Source organism: Pyrus communis, chromosome 7, assembly GCF_963583255.1.
Source record: "Pyrus communis chromosome 7, drPyrComm1.1, whole genome shotgun sequence".
Lineage (NCBI taxonomy): Eukaryota > Viridiplantae > Streptophyta > Magnoliopsida > Rosales > Rosaceae > Pyrus > Pyrus communis.
The window spans coordinates 24,890,332-24,904,794 of NC_084809.1; the positions used below are offsets into that span (position 1 = coordinate 24,890,332).

Below are 14,463 nucleotides of genomic sequence, written 5' to 3' on the forward strand. Positions count from 1 at the left end.
ATGATTTAAGGAAATTCCAGGGCGAGGGTTCTATGCGTTGTTCTGGCGGATGAGGATGCCTTCTGAAAATTCCAGTGCGAGGTTTCTATGTGCTGTTCCCATGGATAAGCAGGCGATGCAAAGGTACGATATAATTTTGACGATGGAGTTCGTTTCTTTTTTCTATTTAACTCATTTATGTTTGACTGGATTTTGATAATTTGATGGTCTGTCTTTCGATTCTATGTGTATGCTTCGCCTCCATGACTTAGGTTTGGGGGATATTTGTCTTTTGGTAGAGAAGAACATAGCTCTTCGAGGCTTCAATCACCATCTAAATTTTCTGAAGGTCCATTTTTGAATTGGTGAGTACTTCAATCACCATCCTCATTTTCTTCTTTCTTTGCAGAATTACGAACAATGATGGGGCCTCTAGAGAGTAACTGCAGGCTCTGCAAAAGTTTGAATCGCTTTGTTGGTGATTCCATTACGTGCACACACTCTTATTCCAACAAACACTGCAAAGGACAAAAGAAACAGAAAAATATGCCCCTTCAGTAATGCAAAAAAAAAAAAAAAAAAATGACAAGGTAGACTATTTGACTGAAAGTTCAAAATTTTTTTAACCTATTTGACTATTTGTCAAAATTTTTACTTTCTGGAGTCTGTTTCATGTTTATGAGTGTTAACCGAAATGGTTTTTGCATCCATGATGATGGCTCCAGGCTCTGGAACTTGTTTACTTTCATTTGCATCTATAATGTTGGCATCAAATGAAAGTAAAAATGGTTTTTGCATCCATGATGATGTCCTAGTTTTTTGATCAATATCATTTGATGCCAACATTATAGTTCCTCTACCCTAACATCTTTCCAAATGTTATTGATCTTTTTTACAACCTCAATCCCATATGCCCCTTTTCCGATTGGAACCACCATCGGCCGTGCCTCTCGAATTACAAATCCCACTACAACCTCAATCCCAACAAACCGATTCAATGTCGCCCTCATTCACTTACGGTGAAAAGTAGCATTCGCTTCGTCGCGGAAACCTCAAGGACACACTGCAAAACAGGGTCAATACTGTCTGTCGGTGATGCCCAACTGCTTCTCCGGCAAATATCGTCATCCAGTATTGTCGCAAGCGGTATTGTCGCAAGCGGATGAACCTTCTCCAGTAGCTGGGAAGAGGGAAAACGAGTCTTGGCGAAGAGGACGAGAATGAGGAGAGGAGAACGAAGAGAACGATCAGGTTCACCGGAAGCAATGGTAGATTCAGGAAAAATTATTCGGAGGTCACATGTAAAGTTCACAAACATTTCTTAAACATATAATAGTCTTAAAAGTTAACTATAGTTCTATCATTCAAAATTTATAGAACAAATGACAATATAAATTATAATTGTCCACAAGGCATTGTTCATATTTTGAAGATGCATTAATTTATAGTTTCATTATCAATGGAAGAAAAAATATTGCTTTCAATATAAACCATCATGCTCCATTCAGTTATGCAATTGACTTTTAACAATATTCATAACGAAAAATGTTTTCCTCACTAATGCTGTAGCAATTGGTAGAATCAAAGTCAATGTGATTAGCAAATACATATAATTATATACTATATTCCTTCCCGTCTCCGCCATTTTTTTTGCAAGACTATTAATTCTTTTCAATTGAGGAAATTCATTACTTGAACGCATATCTAAAATCTAATGCCCAAGTTAATTTTTTTTTTTTTTAAATAATAAGAACGGCAACTACTCATTTTGTCAAACAATTGAATGACATGTATGAATAACAATTCTTTCAAGGGGGTAGAACTCAAGTTATCCATAGATATTCACTGCAATTCCGAGAATCAGCTTCCCTTTGCCCCTTAATCGATTCACCTGTGGGAGGAAGAGAGTGAGATTCAAGAGGATGGCGCTGTGCGAGGTGGTCTTTTTATTTTTATTTTTATTTTTTTAAAGTTTATTTAAATGAATTATTCTTTAAAATTTGTTTAAATTATGTGGAATTTGGTAAGCCAAAGTTACACCGGTTCACCAATTAATGGAGTAGGGTTTTTTTTTTTGGTCGAACAATTAATGTACGTATGGTGACCTTAAAATCAAACTATAGGTATGAGCGGGAGATGAGAAAAGTAAAAATAATAAAATGCAATTTTTGTAAGACTTGAGTGTGGGTATTGAAACTTACCTTTTTCAATAACTTAATATAAGTTATAAAATCTAGTTGACTGAATCACAGAGTTAGATCAAGACATCATCTTTCTTTTTTTTTTTTTTTTTTTTTTTTTTTTTTTTTTTAACAAACGATAGTTCTATACTAAGAAAAGATGATGGCTTTAGTCTCACAATGTGTTAACAATAATGCGATTTAAATTCGTCTTTAGCAAGAATGAAACCTAAAACCTCTCATTTACAAATGAAGAGAAATAACACTATATCATAGTACTAAATAGCAAGACATAACTTATTAAGTTTTTTTTTTTTTTTTTGAAAAAAAAAGAATAACTGATGTTAAGTTACAGTTATCTATCTTTTCTGAAAACCGAAACAATCCACGTAACTTATTAAGCTTGAATAAAAAAGAATAACTGATGTTAAGTTACAGTTATCTATCTTTTCTGAAAACCGAAACAATCCACGTAACTTATTAAGCTTGAATATTATAATAAATATCTATTTGGCGACTAATCCCAGTTATTAAAGAAAGAAGTGTACAATCCCATAAGTGCTGAAAGAATATTTCATAGAGTGACAAGGACCTAAGTATCTATTTGACCAAATAAAATCTTCTAGAGCGGGGCCCTTATATTTTATTGAGAAAAATACAAAATTTGGCGTTTTGGGAATCTCCGTCTTTAGGAGGGTTGGCACGTACCTGTCGCCTTCAAGGAAATCAGAAAGAAGAGAATAGAAGAGAAGCAAAGGAGCAACAAAAGACAAAGATATCGGTTAGAATTATATGAGATTTGTAAGTGCAGCACTACGACTTAGTTTATATTATCCCTGGTTCGATTTGTATTTATTTCTTTGAACTAGCAAAATCCCAGTTACGAGCAACATCCGTAATTCGATTGAGGACATTTCCACAGATCCAAATTATTAGCCCTGGTTCAATGACATCCTAAATTAGGGGATTGGTATGATTCGGTTTCACACAAAAAATTGGATTGGTCCAGTTTTGACCAATACTAACATTAAAATTAAACCAAACCAAATCATAGTTAATTGGTTTGATTCGGTTTAGTTTGGTCAGTTTAAACCTATTCAACACATAAATAAAAAAAGATTCAACATTTCAAGAGTTTTAACCTTCTAAACACCACACATCGCATGCATTCTAATTCTACTGAAAAATTAAGCTTTTTAGAATATAAAAGGTTCGTCAAGTGGATAGAAAGAAGTTCCAATTAAATAAAGTCTCATGCCAGAAAACGATTTTTTAATTATAACCTCACATAAAGTTCTTTTAAATCAACTAATTTGATAGTTCATTACAACTTATAATATGTTGAGTTGAGTCAATCAATCACGAAAGTATTTATGTTCAATTCACGTTAAATCCAAACTTTTATCCAAATGAATTAAAAAAAGAAAAAGAAATAAAAAGTGTCTAAAAGATAAAACGGAATATGTGGATAACACCACCACCTTATTTTAATGGGGTTGTGCGCAGGGAACAGACTCTTCTTTTTTAGACACAAGTCTTCTTGGGCATGCACTTTGATTACAAATTCCCAAGTTCTCTATCTTCCTCGCGAGCTTAGCCCGATATACGGCGGACAACCGGGCGGAGGCTGGTGAGGGCAGTGTCATCGTAGGTTGCACCCAAGAGAGGGAGAGATGGCAGCGGGAGGTAGGAGATTTGTCGGAGTCGGAAAAGATTGCATAGAGCGATTGTGGGAGCAAAGCTCGCAATCAACACAGTAAAGAACAAGCATGGCAATAAAGATATAACAACTCTATCACAAGCAATCAAAGTCAAAAGCCATAAGATACTATCTATACTTCGGCGCAGACACCGAACGCTGCCGGCCACAAACCTGCAGATCCAGATTCCACCATCTTATGGCATTTCTAAGAAATTATCACTGTTTGCTCCAAACCAGTGCATTTGATATGAAGGAGTTTCACAAATCATAACAATCTAATCTCAAAGTTCAGCCTCATGAAAACATCAACCAAACGAACGGGATACTGAAGGGTGTTCATCGCTACAATTAACAATCCAATCAAACCACGTATCTAACAGCAACATAACATGCTAGATTCAGTAAAGATGCATAAGTAAGAATGCACGAGTATAATATGCTTACGCTCCAAACGCAGAGAAACATTTAGATTTCACATTACCTACTACCTCCCAACATTTGTTCATCATACACGCACAGAATAATAAGTAGAAAGCACTACAAAGACGAAAATTTTGAACAAAGAAGAGTAAAGGAAATTAATTTTGTTAGACATCAGAGCATGACATAAAACAACCCCTAAAGTCTTGGACGAGAGCGGAGAGAGAGATCTAACTCAAAGTGTTTCTGTTGCTAGACAGCCAAGTATGGCATAAAAGAACCATTAGTCTAGGAATTAGGTTTACAAATATACAGAAACCTTAGCATCTCTCAAACCATATATATGAGGACACCATACACATCATATAAGCCTTTATTCAATGCGTAATAATAAAACACACGCATAACGGTCACCCAATTCGAAGGTAGATAGTTAAGTAACTCTTTTACCCTGACCATCCTCTGTGAGGACCCCCAGATGGATGTGCATTCAACCTGTCAATCACTGCATTAAAATCAACGGGTTGACCACTTTCTTCCATCCTCTGAATCACACTCGCAACGTGATCACTCCTGAACCCCATGGGAACCAATTTCTCAATCAACTCATTGTAAGGGTGGTTGTGCGGGAATTGTGGATTCCGAGCCATAAGATTTGGAGCTGTTGTTGGCTGTGGCGTATGGTGAGAGATACTCGTAGGAGGATATCCATAATGGGCAGAATATTGAGTTCTACCCCCTTCACTGTCATAGACCATATATGTACTCCCAGGAGGAAGTGCAGGGTGAGGGCCAGCAGCACCATATCCCTCACCAGATTGAGCTCCAAAAGCCCCCTTGATTTGCTGAGGTGGAGGCTGCTGTTGCATTGTTCGACCAGCTCCACCATATCCAAAAGGCATGGGATCAGAACGACCAGATCCTGGTTGAGGAATGTTGGAATATGGCACTTGCATCGGCATGCTGTTTGGTGCAGACTCTGGAGGAGATGGGTTTGTTTGTTGACCAGGCGGATAGGGGTAGACATTTGTTGGTGGTGGCCTCATCTGGGGTTGCATAGAGGGCTGTTGTGGAAATTGCACCTGCTGACTCTGTGGTAATTGCTGCTGATACTGAGGGAACGACTGGACTTGTGTCTGATTCAATTGCGATTGTGTTGGCTGTGGTGTCACCCGTTGCATTTCTTGCACTTGGGGGTTTCGATACTGAGAATCAGGAGGCAAATATTGATTCTGCGGATGTGCTTGAGGTGGTGGATTTTGTAGCTGGGTTGGTAAATAATATGATTGTTGCTGAGTCACATTCTGAGGTGGGGGCTGCGTGGAAGCTGCCACAGGCTGCTGCTGTGGTGCCACTTGATGGGGCAGGGCTAGAGCTAATTGCTGGTTATGTGTTTCAGACGGGTTGTCAGCCTTTTGAGCATCAGAGGTATGTGGTGAAGCTCTCTCCTCATTGGATTGGGAATGGATTGATGATCCAGAGCCTTTCTGTGCAAGCTGAAGCTTAGCTAATTCTTTCTGAGTCTCCGCAAGTTCTTGCTTGTCCCTTAGGATCTGGACAGACCTATGGACCTGAAGTCGGCATCAGAAAAAGTTCAATGACTGCTAAAATCATCTCTAAAAAGCCAAACTGATAAACAGTGGGTGGAAAGATGCACTACATGTTAAGATGTGAACAGCCTGGCCCAGTTACTAACAACATAATAGAGTGTGAGAGCAGTAAAATATGCAAAATCCTTGGGTACAGAAGAGAAAAATCAAGATAAGATATACTGGGCAGGAAGAAAAAGACTAGTACTCATAAATTGACTTTGAACATCTCACATTCAGATTTCATCCGAACTCTTATTCCTAAAAGACCTATAAAATCACATTCCAAGCCAAACAAATTGACCATAATACCATCTGAAATGCTTAATTTAGAATTATAACTCACTTCTTGAAGATGTTTCTCAAGAGACTTGAGCTTTGAATCTGCTTCTTCATGATCACGACCTAAATCAGATCGCATCTCACCAATTGACTTATCAAGATTGTAGCAATACAATTCCAGCTGTGAAAGCCGTGAACTAATTCCTTCAAGAAAGCGCATGAGATTGTCGGCATACTTTTTCATGCTCTTTTCGACAGTAGCAATTACATCTTGGTGAAGAGATTCTTCCGGCTGGCTATAGGCAGGAGAAGAGAACATTGATTGTCTCGACATTCTACTTTTATGAAAATCCTGCCATTGGTATAGTGCAACAGCCACTAGTTAGCAAATCGAATAGGTTCAAACCATTTTAAGACTCGATAAACAGCGCGTATTAGGGTCCAAAGTAATGGCTCAAGATTTATGATTACAATATATCAACACGGAACTTCGAATTTAAGGCGTCGTCGAACAAGAAGTTTGTTAATAACGAATGGTTTCCCAATGTGCAAAAATTAATCTTTTGAAGGGAAATCAAATAATTTTCAAAAATCTTAAATTCCTTTCCTTCCCTGGTATTGAGTTGCAACTTCAAAATTCAGAGCCTTACCAATCCAATTCATACCCATTTAATAAAGTTCAAAAAATTAAAAAGTAGAAACAAGAACCATCTAAAAAGATAAAACAAAACCCAGAATTTACCCAACTCCGCATACGATTCGAAACCCTAAATTAACAAAAATATAAACCTTAAAATCCCACAAAATTACTGCTCAGTCAGCTAATCTCTAGATCCATCCAAAAGGTAAGGGCAGTAACAGTACCTTCCCGGGATTATTCCCCATGACTGGTTCGCTGTGGTTGCCATTGGAGGAGTCCTGGTTGCCGTAGTCCTCGTAGGAGCAGAGAATGTCGTCCGACCCGAAATCGAATCCCTGTGACACCGGGTTGCCCCGACCCGATGATCCAGTCGCCATATTGGAAATGATCGCAAGTGTAGAGAGAGAAAGTAAGGGTTTTCGTAGAGAGAGAAAATTCGAGATGGAGAAGAAGATAGGAATGAAAAAAGAGATAGAGACTTCGGCGTTTGGTTTTGGTTTAGCCTGCAGAAGCAAGTTTCGTAGAAATAATCCAAATAATAAATATGATTTAATAAAAAATTATCCATTACTTTTATTTTATTGATATTTTAATTTTATTTTAATTTAAAATAAGAAACACGAGGGGGATGGCGTTGGAGCTTACGGTAAGATAAGGATGAGCTGAACCGACCATGCTTTTTGATTTTGCAGATATGGGTTTATATAAATTCCACTTTACAATATGGTCCTTTTATTTTCTAGAAATCCCACTCGAGTTTCTAGACTTCCATAGTTTCGGCCCACAAAGCACGAAACTCGGCAGGCTTTAGACAAACTATTAATTCAGCCCAATTTCATCCAAATGGGCCGTTGAACTAAGGGTAGGCCAGCATTCAGCCTATTTCCGTTGGGCTTCCCACCGTTTTTATTCGGAAAATTTCTAATTCTTGTCGCTGGACATCCTGAATTTTTTAATAACCATTTTATCCCATGTTAAAGGGGAATTTAATAGATTATAATTCATGGATTTTTATGAAGTTTAATTGATTTGTAGAGATTCCATATAAAGTTTTGATTCAATTCCCTTGAAATCTCATAGGAAGAGATGAGATTTGTGGATGCTTAAAATACACAATGAAATATCTACAGTTCCCTCAAATTCCTCAACTTTTTCAAATTATCTGAAATTACTTTCTAATTGAATACATCTGAAATGTTATAAACTTTTTTAAAATTCTTATTGAATACACCCGGATTTCTAAAGATTTTAATAAACTATTTCAAAATCTTGATTGAATGCACTTTGAATATCAGAGAATCACTTAAAATTCTGATTGAATACCCTTAGATTCATTAAAATAATTGAAATCCCTCAAATTCACAATTGAATACACCACTCTTAATATTTCTTAGTATTTAACAAAATAGAAAATGTAAAATTAAAAAATGAAAAGAAAAGAAAGAGGGAGGAAGTTGGTGTCCAGCAACCTAAACCCAACCTTCCCCTCCCACGTTCTCTCTCTCAAATTTAGGTTTTTCTTAGGCATATTTTACTCGTGACATTCAAGCTAGAACGTATCTCTAACATCCAGATCAAATAGAAATATGCAAGACTGATTAAGCTTTGCGAAAACCTTATGAAAAACCACGCAACCGTTGAGAGCGTGACATTCGCCTTAAGTGAACTTACAATTCTGAACCACATGTAGCACTACTCAATTTCAGAGTGACATTACAACATAAATTACATCCAGTTAATTGTCTAAACATCCTAATGATGATCAAGCACTAAGATATAAAGATAGTTTAAAATAGTGAATGACAATTTAAGGTAAGCATGCATAACAACATAAGTAAATTGAAAAAAAAAAAAAAAAAAAAAAAAAAACCTACATATTCATGCTAAGGCTCTTAGCCTCGTCTTAGAGAGAATTAGTTAGAAATAATTATAAGGGTAAATTACCGTTTGACCCCCTGAACTATTGGTGCAGTCCAAATTGACCCCCTAAACTATTTTTTTGGTATATTAGCCACCAGAACTATTTGAAATAAGTCTATTGACCCATTGTCATTAGATTTTGTCCACTATTATGTAAAATTCAAGGGCAAATTAGTCCACTTATCATCAATTCTTACATGTCACTTATAACCACCAATAAATTCTGACATGTGGACACATAGTAATGTGTAATGACAATGTGAAATGGTACGTTATGCAAAGATTTGGTTTCTTTATGTTTCTTATTATGATATAAGTTTTTGAATTATTCCGTGTCAACGTGTCATTATTTTATTGGTGGTTATAACTGATAAGTAAGAATGGGTGATAAAAAATTAATTTGCCTTTGAATTTGACGGAACATTGGACGAAATCTAACGACAAGGGGTTAATTGGCTTATTTTAAATAGTTCAGGGGTCAATTTATCAAAAAAAAAAAAAAAATAGTTCAGGGGATTAATTTATCAAAAAAAATAGTTCAGGGGAACAATTTCAACTAGGATAATAGTTTAGAAGGTCAAACCGCGGTTTACCCTAATTATAATGGAATATCAAAATTGTTATTAAGATGAAAAGAGGGAAAAACCCCTAGTGGTACAAAGTTGCAAATCATCAAAGCTCTCCTATTCCTAAGCCAAATTCCAAAGTAAATTTGTCTCTGGTTTACAAACTTCTGTAATATATGGTAGACTAGAAAATTTAACTCTTACTTAAATTAGGTTCCCCACAAAATTTTGAAAAACTAGTACAATAATGTAACATAATAATAAATCCTAATTCAAAGCATACTCAAACTATGAAGATTCTTTCCTTTTGACTAACCAAATCTCCATAGATTCGGTCCCATGAAGTGTCATTGGAAATCTTAAGATGTCCTATTCAAAGTTGTAGAAGGAAATTTCCCCAACAAAAGGCATCTTTAATAAATTTTCACCCAAACAAGTATGAAAGGTCAATTTGTCCATTACTTCACACATGCACTCTTTTAATCACTACGACCAAACGACTTGGATTTACAGCTGAGATTTTGACACAATCAACTTCAATGCTTTGAGAATTTGCTCTAATTTGAATTACTCAAAACCTCCATTTTTCATTGCTTTCCCATCATAATAGATTCTACTACACCTGTAATAAAAAAAATACAAAAGGAATATATCAAAACTCTCCAAAAGTATATACAAAATCCACTTACGAATAGGGTAATATATAATATAAAAATGACTCGTCAATAAGCATCAAATCTTCTTCCTCTATGTCCAATTTTAGATAGAGTTTTCATGTTCATCGTCTCAAACCTATGAAGCCCCGATTCTTCACATCAGTGTCGATTCACACTCTTAGATTGGGAGTGGGAGTGAGAACGACGAATGTCCTCAAAAAGCAGTGGGTTTGAGCTGAGGAATGTGTTACGATTGTGATTGCCTTGATCACAATTAGAAGCTTATGATTACTTTAATTAGTAGTTAATCAAGTTGTTTAGTTATATGGCCAGCTGGCACCTTGTGATAGTGGAAGCATACATGTAACCAATTGGGCGTGTTAGTTCCTAACAGTCATCTGAAAAATAAAATACAATATTACAAAAACATTTCAGCTTTCTCTCTCTATCTCTCCCTAATTCCTTCCTTTTCTCAATTGTTAGCTGGTTAACTTGTGAGTTGAGAAAAGGTCACAAAGTCTTGATTCAATCATTGGTATCATCCTCTTGACCTTGGACTCCCCCTTGTATGACCCGCCATACCATAAACTCTTGCTTAATCACCATGGATGCTCGTTTGGAAGCCATTAAAGCTATCTTGGTTACCATCCCTCAAGTCATTTAAACCTCAATTGTTGCCAACAACACTTCTTTGACTATGCTCATGGACTCTAAACTCATTATGGGTTTCGAACAATTTCGTCGAGAGCAAGTTTATGTCGACAAGGGCATTTCATCATCCGATTAGGCAGCTCTTGGCCTAAATTTTGTCAATCCACCACATGTCACTACTGAGGCGGGTGATTTTCATTACATCAAAACATCGCGACAGCTTAGAAGTGACAATTCTAATGCAGGAAGCTTTGCACCCAAGCCTTAGTAGTAACATCGCCTCGATTTCCCATGATTCACCAATGGTGAGGATCTCTTAGCTTGGATCTACAAATCTAAGCAATATTACACCTATTACCATGTCCTGGAGTAGCAGAAGGTAGTCATCGCCTATTTCCACCTGGAAAACGAGGCATTGCAATGGTTTAAATGGTGCGACTGTATCCGCTCCACACCTACATGGGCTGAATTTACTCGAGCTTTTTGCCAAGAGTTTGGTCCTTCAGAATTCGAAGATTACACTAAAGCACTATTTAAACTCAAGAAAATAAGTATTCTTAAGGATTACATACTTGAATTTCGTAGGCTTGTTAATCGCACTACTGATGTTGGCCCTATTCTATTGAAAAACTGCTTTATTTGTGGGTTAAAAAGAGAATTGAAATATGATGTTAAGCCGTTGAAACCCAATTCTATGCATGATGCAATAGCAATAGCTGTCTAATTAGATGCTAAGCTTATAGATCTTAAACCAGTGCCTCCTAAACATGTTCCTCTGGTTAAGCCTTCACCCTTACCTAATCATATTCTGGTGAGAACCTGATACCCTGCCTTGCCTTACAAGAAATTAATCCCTGAGGAAGTCCACACAAAAAAAGGAAAAAAAAAAAAAAAAAAAAAGGGTGAGTGTTGGTTTTGTGATGACAAGTGGGTTAGGGGACACAAATGTGCTCATAAACAACTTCTCATGTTAGATATATTGTCTGATGATGAGTTAGGGGAAGAAGAAATAGATGCCATTCTTGTGGAATTGCAAAACATGACACTTAGCGAGTGTGCTTTCTATGATACTAGTGCCCATCACTCAGTTCAAACAATGAAAGTTGAGGGTTTGGCTAATAATCACACTGTCAGGATGTTGTTAGACTCTTGGAACACCCATAATTTCATAGACTCTAAACTAGTCAAGAAATTGGGGTGATCATTACAACCAACAAAACTTTTTGAGGTGATGATTGCTTATGGAGGCAGAGTGAAAAGCCAAAGCTGTTGTAGGCATGCTCCCTTGGTGGTGGGGAATTACAGTTGCCAAATTGATTTGTTTGCTTTACCCTTATGGGGTTGTGATGTAGTCTTAGGGGTCCAATGGTTGTCCACAGTAAGCCCAATACTATGGGATTTTCAACATTTGACTACGGAGTTTAAGGTGGGACACCAGCAGTTCAAATTGTCTCATTGTGCAGCTTCACAGTCATAAATACAAGACATTTCAGTGCATCAGATGGACAAAAAGTTCTCCACTTCCAATTTAGGACTAATATTGTATTTTATGGATGTTGGTAATGTTAAACCTCTGAGCTTACTTCTTCACAATCCACTGAATTACAGGCAATTTTGGGAAAATTTGAGGAGGTCTTTGCCATTCTTTCTACATTACCTCTTTCCAGGTCCCAGGACCACAAGATTCCATTGATTCTAGGAGCAAGACCCCCTAATATAAGGCCTTACCATTATGGTCCTTTACAAAAATCAGAAATTGAAAAGGCAGTTCAGGAGTTGTTGCAATTTGGATTTATAAGACCAAGCCATAGTCCATTTTCCTTTCCAGATTTGCTAGTTAAGAAGAAAGAATGAACTTGGAGACTATGTATGGATTATAGGGAGTTAAACAGCATGACCATCAATGATAAATATCCAATACCACTTATAAATGACCTATTAGATGAGCTATTTGGGGCTAGGTTCTTTTCCAAGTTGGATCTAAGGTCTGGTTACCACCATATTCAAATGCATAAACAGGATGTGGAAAAAAATGCCTTCAGGTCACATGAAAGATACTATGAATTCTTAGTAATGCCATTTGGGCTTACTAATGCTCCTGCAAGCTTTCAGAGTTTGATGAATGATATCTTTAAACCCCATCTCAAGAAAGTTTATATTGGTATTTTTTGATGACATACTAGTCTATAGCAAAACTTGGAAGGATCATCTCTCTGATTTGCACCAGACTTTGGAGTTATTATTGCAGCACCAATTGTATGTGAAGAAGTCTAAATGTTCTTTTGATCAGCAACATGTTGAATACTTGGGCTACATAGTATCTAGTGCTGGAGTTGCTGCTGATCCAACCAAGATACAAGCTATTCTAGATTGGCCATTCCCTAGGAATGTGAAGGAACTAAGGGGATTTCTGGGGTTGACAAGTTATTACATAAAGTTTTGTACAAGGCTATGGCAAAATATGTTAGCCTTTGTGTCATCTCACTAAAAAAAATGGCTTCATGTGGTTTGAGTCAGCTAAATTAGCCTTCCAATAGTTAAAAAGAGTGATGACCTCCCCTAGGATATTAGCCTTACCTGATTTCTCAATTCCATTTGTTATAGAATGTGATGCTTCTGCAAATGGGATAGGGGGCAATGTTACAACAACAGGGAAAAAGCCATTGGTTTTTCTAGAAAGGCCTTGGGTCCCAAGAATCAGGCTATGTCTACTTATAAAAGGGAATTTATAGTTGTGGTGCATGCCATCAAAAAATGGCAGAACTACCTTCAGGGACAACATTTCACAATCAAAACAAATCACAATAGCTTGAAGTATTTCTTGAATCAAAGAGCTATTACCCAATTTCAGCAAAATTGGGTTTCAAAGCTATTGGGCTTTGATTATGAGATACAATACAAACAAGGTGTGGAAAAATGTGGTGGCTGATGTTCTATCTAGGGTACTTAGTTCAACTACATTAAAAGCATCCCACAGTGAAGATTTAGGAGAATGTGTCAGTATTACATACCCTTACTTTGGGTGATTGGATGATTTAAGAAGATAATTGGAACATGATGTTCGGGTAACACAAAAGAAAGAAGAATTGATGACTGCCATTCACTCCAATGTTGTCACTTCCCATTTATTAGAGTACCATTGATAGTGGGTTCTTAAAGCACAAAGCTAAGATTGTGATTGGTCCAGATTCTAATTGGAGGCACAAAATCTTTGAAGAACATCACTACACTCTCATGGCTGGTCATGAAGGTGTTCAGAAAACCTACCACAGATTAAAGATAAGCTTTTATTGGGTAAGAATGAAAAAAAACATCAAGTCTTGGGTAACTGAGTGAAGATTTGTCAATAGAACAAGTACTTCAGCCATTTCCAATTCCTAACAATGTTTGGAGGGACATTAGCATGGATTTTATCAGTGGCTTACCCAATTGCAAGGGCAAATATGTTATTTTGGTAGTTGTGGACATGTTATCTAAATATGCTCACTTCATTGCTCGTGGATACCCTTATACTGCAACCATGGTAGCTCAGGAGTTTGTAGAACGTGTGTTCAAGCTGCATGGCATTCCAGCAACCATAGTAAGTAATGAGAGATATTGTCTTCCTCAGTGCATTTTGGAAGGAATTTTTCAAAATGAGTGAATCAAAGTTGTGTATGAGTTCTAGATACCACCCTTAGAGTGATGAACAGACTTAGGTGGTTAATAGGTGCTTGGAGACCTATCTTAAGTGCTTCATAAGCTGCCAACCCAAAAAATGGCTCTATTGGTTCCCATGGGCTGAATGGAGTTACAATTCTTCATTCCATAGCTCATCCAAGTTCTCTCCCTTTGAAATTGTTTATGGTTTTCCCCCTCCACACATTGCTTCTTATGAA

At 36.9% G+C, this 14,463-nt stretch overlaps 1 protein-coding gene across 1 annotated transcript; it reads right to left on the bottom strand.

Annotated features, from left to right (window-relative positions):
• Nucleotides 1-4,298: 4,298 nt before the first annotated feature.
• Nucleotides 4,299-7,313, bottom strand: LOC137740034 (uncharacterized). Its single transcript, XM_068479822.1, has 3 exons — nucleotides 7,017-7,313; nucleotides 6,217-6,504; nucleotides 4,299-5,852 (listed from the first exon to the last, which is right to left on the bottom strand). Exons 1-3 carry the CDS (start codon nucleotides 7,167-7,169, stop codon nucleotides 4,728-4,730), a joined length of 1,566 nt encoding a protein of 521 aa, XP_068335923.1. The 5' UTR covers nucleotides 7,170-7,313; the 3' UTR covers nucleotides 4,299-4,727.
• Between the last annotated feature and the right edge of the window lie 7,150 nt (nucleotides 7,314-14,463).